The following is an 8917-nucleotide window of genomic DNA, read 5'->3' as shown; positions in this document are numbered from 1 at the left end:
ACCTGAGGAATAAGTAGTGTAAGGATCATCTTCACACCCTTATTCTTTGTTTTTGGGTTTTTTTCTTTAAACATTTATTTATTTATATAAGAGCTGGGGAGTATAGGTCAGAGGCGCAGGAGGGTGAGAGGATTCACTAGAGACAGAGCAGGGAGCAGAACAGGCAGATGGACCGAAAGCACTGCTGAGGGGAGCAGCGGGTGAGACAGGAGAGGTCTGCTGTGCCATGTGGTTTTCTCTCTGGCCGGCCGGGGATCAAACTTGTGCTGCAGAGGCTGCGGGTTGCTTCATAGTGCGGTGCCAGGAAGGCCCTCTCCATCTTTCTTTAACTCTCAGTGCCCCCTTTTGTCTCCCTGTCTGTCTTCAGGGCCTGTGGTAGGAGGGGGGCCTCTACCAAGGGCTTAATTATACTTTTGTTATATTCAAGTAAAAGCACATAGATGTTCATATGTTGGCCTTAATCACAATTTAACACTTTCCCCAATTTTTCCATCTATTAAGACGTCACAGACTGGACCCCCCTCCTTAAGCGAGGTGGCGAGTTGCCCTCATTTCTTTTTATTTTTTTCCTGTCCTAGTCTGGCTGCCATGGGGAGAGAGTCATGATGAAGAAAGATCACGACAGTTATTATCTTTACATTCATGTTTCCACTTGGGGACTTCACTACTGATAGAATTACAGTACGGTCTTTATTTTTATTTATTTATTTATTTATTTATTTATTTATTTATTTATTTATTTATTTATTTATTTATTTTAATTTTATTTTTATATTCCCCATACAATTACAACCCCCTTATTTTGATTCCAAGCCCTCACTTCCCCGTCCCCCACCCCCCACAGAGTGTCTCTGGTTCATAGTTGTTTGTTGATTTTGATTTTTACTTTCTTATAGTTATTCTTTTTCCTGGTCCCTTATTTAAGTTTTCTAGATTCCTGCTATGAGTGAGACCATCCGGCATTTTTCTTTTTCTTTCTGGCTTATTTCGCTGAGCATGATCCCTTCCAGCGCCATCCATGTTGCTGCAAATTGCATGAGTTTATCTTTTTTCAATGCTGATTTCTCTCCGCCTTGTGGGGGCTTTAGAGTCCTCACTCTCCACGACCCCCCTAATCTGGCTGCGCTGCCCTCTGGGGAAGGCAGGGGGCGCCCGCGGGCCGGCCCTGGGGGGCGTGGCGGGGGCGGGGAAGGGGCGGGGCTCCGAGGCCCAATGGGCCAATAAAGGCGGCGGCGCGCGGCCCGGGCTGACTCGGCCCTCCGGGCGCGCGTGACCTTCCCGGCTGCCGCGTTTGTTCCACCCGCGGCTCCACCGCCCCGACCGCGCTCGCGATGCTGGCGCTGCGCTGCGGCTCCCGCCTGCTGGGCCTGCTCCCGGCCCCGCGCTCCGCGCCGCTGCGGTTCCCGGCGGCCCGGGCCTGCAGCAGCGGCGGCGGGGGTGCCCGCGACGCCTCCTCGGGAAACCCGCTCGTGTACCTGGACGTGGGCGCCGACGGGCAGCCCCTCGGCCGCGTGGTGCTGGAGGTGAGACCGCCGGACCCGGCCGCGCCGCGCCGGGGGTCGGGCACGGTTCCGGGAGGGCCCTAGACCCCGGCCTGGCGCTGTGCCTGGCCTGCAGGGGGGCACTGCGCCCCCATCCCCGGCTCTGGAGCTCAGTTTCCCCAGCTCAAAGAAGGGGCATCAGACTGGCCTCACGGTCACCCTTTGGAACTTTTTGGCGTGGTGGCGGGAGAGGGTTGCTTGCAAAGGAGAAAGCTCAAGGTCAGGCGGTAGGCTGTGAGGCCCCGGCCCTGCTGGCAGGCCCCGGAGTGGGGGCGGGTTTCTGAGATCCTTTGGGTCAGAACCTAGACCCGGATCGGATCTCGGAGGTGGCTGTTGGGGGCTCTGCCGTGCGCGGGGTGGGCCAGGCTGGCGCTCACGTGGTGGCCCTTGCATAACGTGCATCTAGCCCCGGGCCCCGCCCCCGCCAGCGGTTTACACCTGGGCGCGGGGCATTGAGCAAAGATGATTTCATTTCAACCGTCAGTGTGGGCTGGGCCAAATGCTGGCTCCAACCATCGTATGTACCCCAGAATGGCCTTCCTCCTAGCTGGGGAAGTGTGACAGGCGCCCTCTCCCCAGTCCCAACTCCAGCCATCCTGCTTGGACACTCAATGCCTGCCCTGACCCTTTGGGCCTTTAAAAAAAAAAAAAAAAAAAAAAAAAGCCAGAAGTAAGTAGTCTCAAAGGTAACAGGGAATTTAATGTTGTCCTAAACGTGGCCCCATTTTGAACAAAGGAACCTCAGTTTTCCCATCTGGAAAATGGAGAACACCCTCTGTGGTCCCACTTATTTAAAATGTTTGGTGCCATGTGACTCTTGAAGCTGGGAAACCTCAGTTTCCCTTCTGCATATTGAGGATCTTGGACTATTCAGACCTGAGTCTCACTCTGATGCTTGGGTCCAGCTGCTGCTGTAGCTCTGCCAGCTCTGCCCTCAGAAGTCGGCGGGATGGCACTGTCATCTCTTCTGACAGATTAGGACACCAAGGCTGCCTCCAGGCTTTGGGTTCAGGAAGCATTTGGCAGAAATGATAGCTGCTTAGCTGCTTAGGTGGCCTCCTACACAGACTGGGAGTAACAGGAATGGAATGGCCACCGTGCCTCTCCGTCTTCTTGGCCTCTGTGGGGCCTGGGTGGTTCTGAGGTCCTTTCCTTCACCTGTCTCTGGACTAACCTCTCTTCCCTCTTCTTTCCTCACAGTTGAAGGCAGATGTTGTCCCAAAGACAGCAGGTAAGACAGTGCTGGGGCCTCCTGAGTTTATCTAGACAGAAGAGAGAAAGGAAAGAGGTGGGCAGGTGGGCTGGGTAGAATACTTGGGGCTCGGAGACCCCTACCAGATGGGAGAAACACATGTGGCTCAGCTGCTCAGTGCCCTGAGCAACCTTCAGTCCTTCTCTGGGCTTCATGGTTGGCCCTCACCCACCTATCCATTAGGAGTACCTAATGAGCGGAAGGCAGAGAGTAGCAGAGTGAGCAGAAGGCACATATCCACTTCCTTTGAGGTGCTTCCTCCCTCCTGCTGCCTGATAGGGTAGGGTGATGGGTACACCGCCCGTGGACTCTCTCCCTGCAGACCTGGTGCTGGAATAGCCAGGAGCGTGTCCCCTTCCACAGCGCTTAGACCTGAGGTCAGAAAAGGAGATGACTTGTCCCAGGTCACATCATCAGGGCAGAGCCAGGGACAGACCTAGGGTCTTTTCACACCAGGCTCACCTAATGGGGGCTTCAAGGGGATGCTGGATGGAACAAGATGTGACCCCGGAGTTGAGGCCTGGTCCAGTTGACATGTCTTTCAATCCTTAGAGAACTTCAGAGCCCTGTGTACTGGGGAGAAGGGCTTTGGCTACAAAGGTTCCACCTTTCACCGAGTGATTCCGTCCTTCATGTGTCAGGTAACTCTTCTGCACAGGCCCTCTCTGTGCCTCGGTTTCCTCTTCTGTCTATGGGGATAGTAGTGAGGGCCACTTCGTAGGGACATTATGAGGATTAATGAGTGAACCCTGGTGCTTAGAAAGTACTGAGCGGAGGGTGACTGTAATTACTCCCTTGGCCTCTCCTCTCACCCTGAAAGGCTGGAGCTGGTCTTGGCTGCCATGGCCCATCCCTTCCCCAGGGAGCAGGTACAGGGCAGGTGGAAGGATGTCCCTACCCAACTGTGTGAGGAAAGTTGAGTCTGTGGAGGAAGAACTGGCACTGGGTGTGCATGTGCTTTGGGTTGATGATAAGGATTTGGAAGACCAGTGTATTCAGAGGCCAGGTCCCACTGGGCACTTGGTATAGGAGATAGAGAGTGGAGAAGGTGGGGCAGAGCATAGGGGAGGGGAGAGAAGGCATAGACCAGAGCACACATGCCTGGAATTGGCATTTTTGTTTCCAGGAAAGGGCCTCTTTCTCGGTTAAATGACCGTGTTCTTTAGTATTGCTGGGTCAGGTTTTGGGGTAGGTGTGTTGTGGGTTATCCTCTTGTTGCTTATACCCTGCTGGGTTAGGGATTAGTATCCAGAGGTCAGCAGGCCTAGAGGCAGGGGCATGGATGTCATGGCCTCTCTGAAGTCCTTTCAGGCTAGAATTTTCTTCTGAACCAGTGGCTGTCATTATAAATCATGTGAGTGGCAGTAGGTTGGGCTGGGCCTGCTGACGTGGTGAGTGAGTGTGGTGAATGCAGGGACAGGGAGGGAGACTGTGGCTGGAGGATAGGCCTGGCCAAGGCCTCTAGATTTATTTATTTTTTTTTTGCTAGAGGCTCCTAACTCCACCCTAGGCTGTGGATGAAGCAAGAACTGAGGCAGATGTCCTGAGCTGGGCCAGGATCTTCCTCTGAACAGCAGTAGGCAGAGCAGGCACTTCTGAGGCTGGAGGGCTCTCTGAGGCTGGAGGTGATGGTACTGGGAGGACCAGGCCATTTCTCTCTTTCTTTTTTTAAAGATTTATTTATTTATGCATACAAGAACTGGGGTACAGGCCAGAGATGTGGGGGTGGGGGGGGTGGAAGGATTCACCAGAGACAGAATGGGGAGCAGAACAGGCAGATCAACTGAAACACACTGCTGAGGGGAGCAGTAGTGAGCCAGGAGAGGTCTGCTGCGCCATGTGGGTAGCTTCCTGGCTGGCTGGGGGATCGAACTCGTGCTGCAGAGGCTGCAGATAGCTTCACAGTGCAGTGCTTAACCCCTTGCGCCACCAGGGAGGTCTGCCAGGCCATTTCTTGACTCATTCCTCTTTTGGGCCACCTTACTGGCATTTGTGGATGCTTCACCCGGCTACTCACAACTCTCACCTGAAGATCCCATCTTTGCAAATAGCAACATGACTAGCAGGACTGGAGGTGGGCAGCACTAAGTGTCGGGGCTGCCCCTGGGCTCTTCTGACCATGAGCAGCTCCCCACAGAAGCCATAGGCAAGTGCTGAGGAAGGATGTCACCCCTGGGTGGACTCTGTCCTGGGTCTGCAAGGTCTGGGGGTGATACTGGGACACAGAGGGGAATCACCATGTGGAACTGGCTCTGGACAGTTACCTCTGCTTTCCACACACCACACTGGAATGGGGACCCCAGTTACCCTCTAAGAATTGTGAGTTGAAAATTCTGGGTCACTCGGCATCATCTCAGAATGATTAACTCCTTGGAGGATCATTTGAAAACTTGCTCAGACTAAAAGTGAATTATTCAGAAACTAGGGTAGTGACTGTGGCAGGAAAATATTTAAGCTTTATTTTAGCTTATGTTCCTTATTTTGTTAGTCCTTATTTCAGGGCTGTTTTGACCCCCGATGTCTGAGGTGGGGGGATGGGGGCCTTGGATGGGTTGGGGGCTGCCTCAACACTGCAGCATCTGGGTAGCAGCTACTCAGAAAATGCTCTGTGCTCACAGGCAGGTGACTTCACCAACCACAATGGCACAGGGGGCAAGTCCATCTATGGCAGCCGCTTTCCGGATGAGAACTTCACGCTGAAGCACGTGGGACCAGGTATGTGGGGCCCCACCCCCTTGTCTGAGTGTCCAGGAGCTTAGGCCCAGCCTCTGCCCCGCCTTGCAGGCCCTGGGCAGCTGCAGTCAGATCTTTGATTGCTCAATATCCAGAGGCACGCCTTCCTTCCTTCAGCACTCCCTGTTGGCCTGTTGGGTTTCTAAGAGCTTTTTCATCCCAAGCTCTCAGTTTAAAAAACAAATGTTCCTTTGGGAGCCTTGGAGAGAGAACCTTTAAGCAAAACCCTGGTGATATATTGACCTTAAGATCCAAGATGGAGTGTGGAAAAGTCTAGAGTCAGGCTGGGAGTCCCATTTTGGCTCTGCCACTGAGAGCACCCTCAAGACCCTTTCTTCCCAGTGACTTCCCAGGTAAGGTGCCTCCTGGGTCAGTGTGACTCACCCCTGCTTGGTTTGCAGGTGTGCTGTCCATGGCAAATGCAGGCCCCAACACCAATGGCTCCCAGTTCTTCATCTGCACCATAAAGACGGACTGGTAAGTGCCCTGCTCCTGACTCTAGGCCTCTGGGAAGAGGGGTGGCCTTGCAACAGGAGGAGGGTACCTGTGCTTCAGGGCAAAGTGGAGGTTGAATTCTGCTGTCCCTGGGGCTATATATGAGAAAAAGCAAGCTAGCAAAATGGTGAAGGGAGAAGTGGGTGGCTCTTGTAGCCCTCTCTTAACTAGATGTGTGTGCACACACACGGATCCTTTGATAAGATACATTTGGGAAATGCTGCCAAACATTAGTCCTCAGGGTGGTTTAACGTATTATTTCCTGGACTGACTTCGACCTTGAAATGCACCTTAAAAATGGCAGCAGCAGGCATTGGAATATCACATCAGATCTTTCACCAGGCATTAGCATAAGTTGGCAGAAAGCCACCCATGCCTTAGAACTCTCTTTCCCACGGGCTCCTGGATTTTAGGAATGTGATCCTGGTAAATTTCTGCTGTGTCCTAGTCCTGGGTTATCTGGGATTAAGGAGACAACAATTCACTAGGGGGTAAGACTTAATAAAGCACATGTGGGCCTCCCCGGTGGCTCAGCGGTTGAGCGCTGGGTTGTGAAGCTGCTCGCAGTCTCTGTAGCGCCAGTTCGATCCCCAACTGCTGGAGAGGATCCCACATGGTGTGCAGATCTCTCCTGCCACCCGCTGCTCCCCTCAGCAGTGCATTTTGTCAGTCTGCCTGTTCTGTTCTCTGCTCTGGCTCTGGTAAATTCTCTCACCCTTCTGACTGTACCCAGTGTTTGTATAAATAAATAAATAAAATTAAAAAAAATTTTAAATAAAATAAAATAAAGCACATGTCTGTGGCCTGGTGGTATGATGGGTTCTGGGCCTCTAGCCTCTAGTCCAGAAGGGATAGGATATCTGGGGCTGGGCAGGTTGTGACTGGCTCTGCCCACTGTGCTCCTTCCATGAGACTTTAGTGATCCTGCAGCTTTACCGTGGCCATGACCAGGCTGGGCTTTGCTGGCCCTGGACTAAGTTACTTTTAGATTCTTGGAACTCTCTCAGGTTGAGAGCTGCTGAGGAAGTACATGATTTTACCACGTTTATTCTCTTGGCGCTCATCTCTTATTTCATGACTGCTAAGATAGTTCTATTTGCATAGACCTCTTATTTCTTTGGGGTGGTTCAATATCCTGTTTGCTGCCTGTACAGAACAAGGTTCACTCTTCACAGGTGAGGTGATCAGGATTCAGGTGAATGGGCCTCAGCAAGGTCAAACCACATGTGAGGCAAACATGCCTGGAAGGCAGGCATCCTCTGGGGGTTTGGGGGAGCTCAGCATGACTTAAAACTAGGAGCTTTGAGGGGTGGAGCCAGCTTTTCAGTGTATGTTCCTTTTAGAATTGCTGTTTTTGTAAGTAGGCTATGATGTAGGGTGACTTTGCTCTACAACTGTTTCTGCTCACCTGGTTTACCTCTCCCCACAGGCTGGATGGCAAACATGTCGTGTTTGGCCATGTTAAAGAGGGCATGGATGTTGTGAAGAAAATAGAGTCTTTTGGCTCCAAGAGTGGGAAACCATCCAAAAAGATTGTCATCACAGACTGTGGCCAGTTGAGCTAACCCGCTGGGGCTCCTGGCCAGCAGCAGCACACATGTGTGACTCCCTGGGTGGCTGCCACGGCTTCTGGTGAAGGTACCCTTAGAGTGGCCTGTGCTCGCTCCGCCATCAGTGCACTGAAGGAAGATCTCTCAGGAATCCGGGACCCCATGGGGTCCCACCAGACTGCTTCCCAGTGTCCACCCTCCCTCGCAATCCTGTTTCTGGACATTGTGCATCATGGCCAAGTATCACCACCACTCTGCTCCTCAGGCCTCATTGTGAGGGCCCAGCCCATGTTCACCTGTGCCTTGGACATCAGCATGGTGAGAAATATCTTCCAGGGAAGGTCTCTACTTTTTTTCTTGACCACAGGGGAAAACCCGTTGCTGCAAAGGGACTGTTGTATCTGTCTACTTCCATCTTCCTAATTGTAATAATTTGATGAGCAAGGTTGCCTGGAGATGACGCTGTACCATGCTGTGGTGTGACCTGAGTTGGTGACCCAGGCCCAGAGCTTGGCCTTTGAGGCATAATCAGGGCTTCTGTGAAAGGTCCCGTGGCTGAGGCCGTTAGCCCAGCTACTGTGAATCCCGCTGGTTTGCTGCTGTTGAGTTTGTGGAGACTGGGGAGGTAGAGGCAGATGAACCTGGGAACAACCGCTCTGCGAGCCATGCCTGTCAATGTGAATTGCTGTGTTGAATTGGAAATGACCCCTAAATACTGTATTCCCTGAAAGTCAGCGTGTGTTGCCTGGCGGGCTTTGATTTTTTTCTGTGTTTAGTAAATCAAATTTAATTATAGACATGATACACTTCTGGAACGTATATTTGTGTTTACCTTAAATGTGACAATAAATCCTATTTTCTATAAAACACTGTCTGTTGTCAGTGGTTTTCGGCAGCATTGTATGTAATTCACGTATTTGGAGCCAACCTTCCTCAGTTATGCTGTCAGGTGCTGTGCCGAGGGCTGTCTCATTGATCACCCCAGCAACCTGGGTGGGCATTATTGTCATCCCGTTTCACAGATAAGAAGTTGGACTCAGAACACCTTAGCATCATGGCCGCTCTGTAAACACTGCCTCCAGGTGACTCTGAGTCTGTCTTCCTCAGCTGCATAATGGAATCGCAACATCCACTTCACAGGGCAGGGCTTCCATGCAATCCATGTGAGGTACAGAGCACAGTGTCTGGCGTGTGATCAGAATGAAAGGATGATGTTTCCCATGTGTCAGGGCCTCAGAGGAGCCATGGTCCTCTAAGGTTAAATGACTCCTGGATGTACCATCTACATTTGGAATTAATATCTAGGTGCTTCTAAATTCACAGAGAGGGCAGAATCGGGGCTTGAG

The 8917-nt window shown here is 52.0% G+C and overlaps 1 protein-coding gene across 2 annotated transcripts; it reads left to right on the top strand.

Annotated features, from left to right (window-relative positions):
* Window positions 1-1331: 1331 nt before the first annotated feature.
* On the top strand, window positions 1332-7586 carry PPIF (peptidylprolyl isomerase F; the record flags this gene model as incomplete). Of its 2 annotated transcripts, none has more annotated exons than XM_084244902.1 (6): window positions 1332-1523; window positions 2742-2772; window positions 3346-3434; window positions 5412-5508; window positions 5928-6003; window positions 7451-7586. In XM_084244902.1, the coding sequence occupies 6 exons, from the start codon at window positions 1332-1334 to the stop codon at window positions 7584-7586; spliced, it is 621 nt and encodes a 206-aa protein (XP_084101028.1). The 2 variants fall into 2 exon arrangements, with proteins under 2 accessions (XP_084101028.1, XP_084101027.1); XM_084244901.1 differs by having other exon boundaries at window positions 3346-3460; window positions 5381-5508.
* Window positions 7587-8917: the final 1331 nt, after the last annotated feature.

This window comes from Talpa europaea (assembly GCF_964194135.1).
Source record: "Talpa europaea genome assembly, chromosome: 10".
NCBI classification, from domain to species: domain Eukaryota; kingdom Metazoa; phylum Chordata; class Mammalia; order Eulipotyphla; family Talpidae; genus Talpa; species Talpa europaea.
Note: the sequence above shows the minus strand (reverse complement) of the source record. Positions and strands in the feature narration are given on the sequence as shown.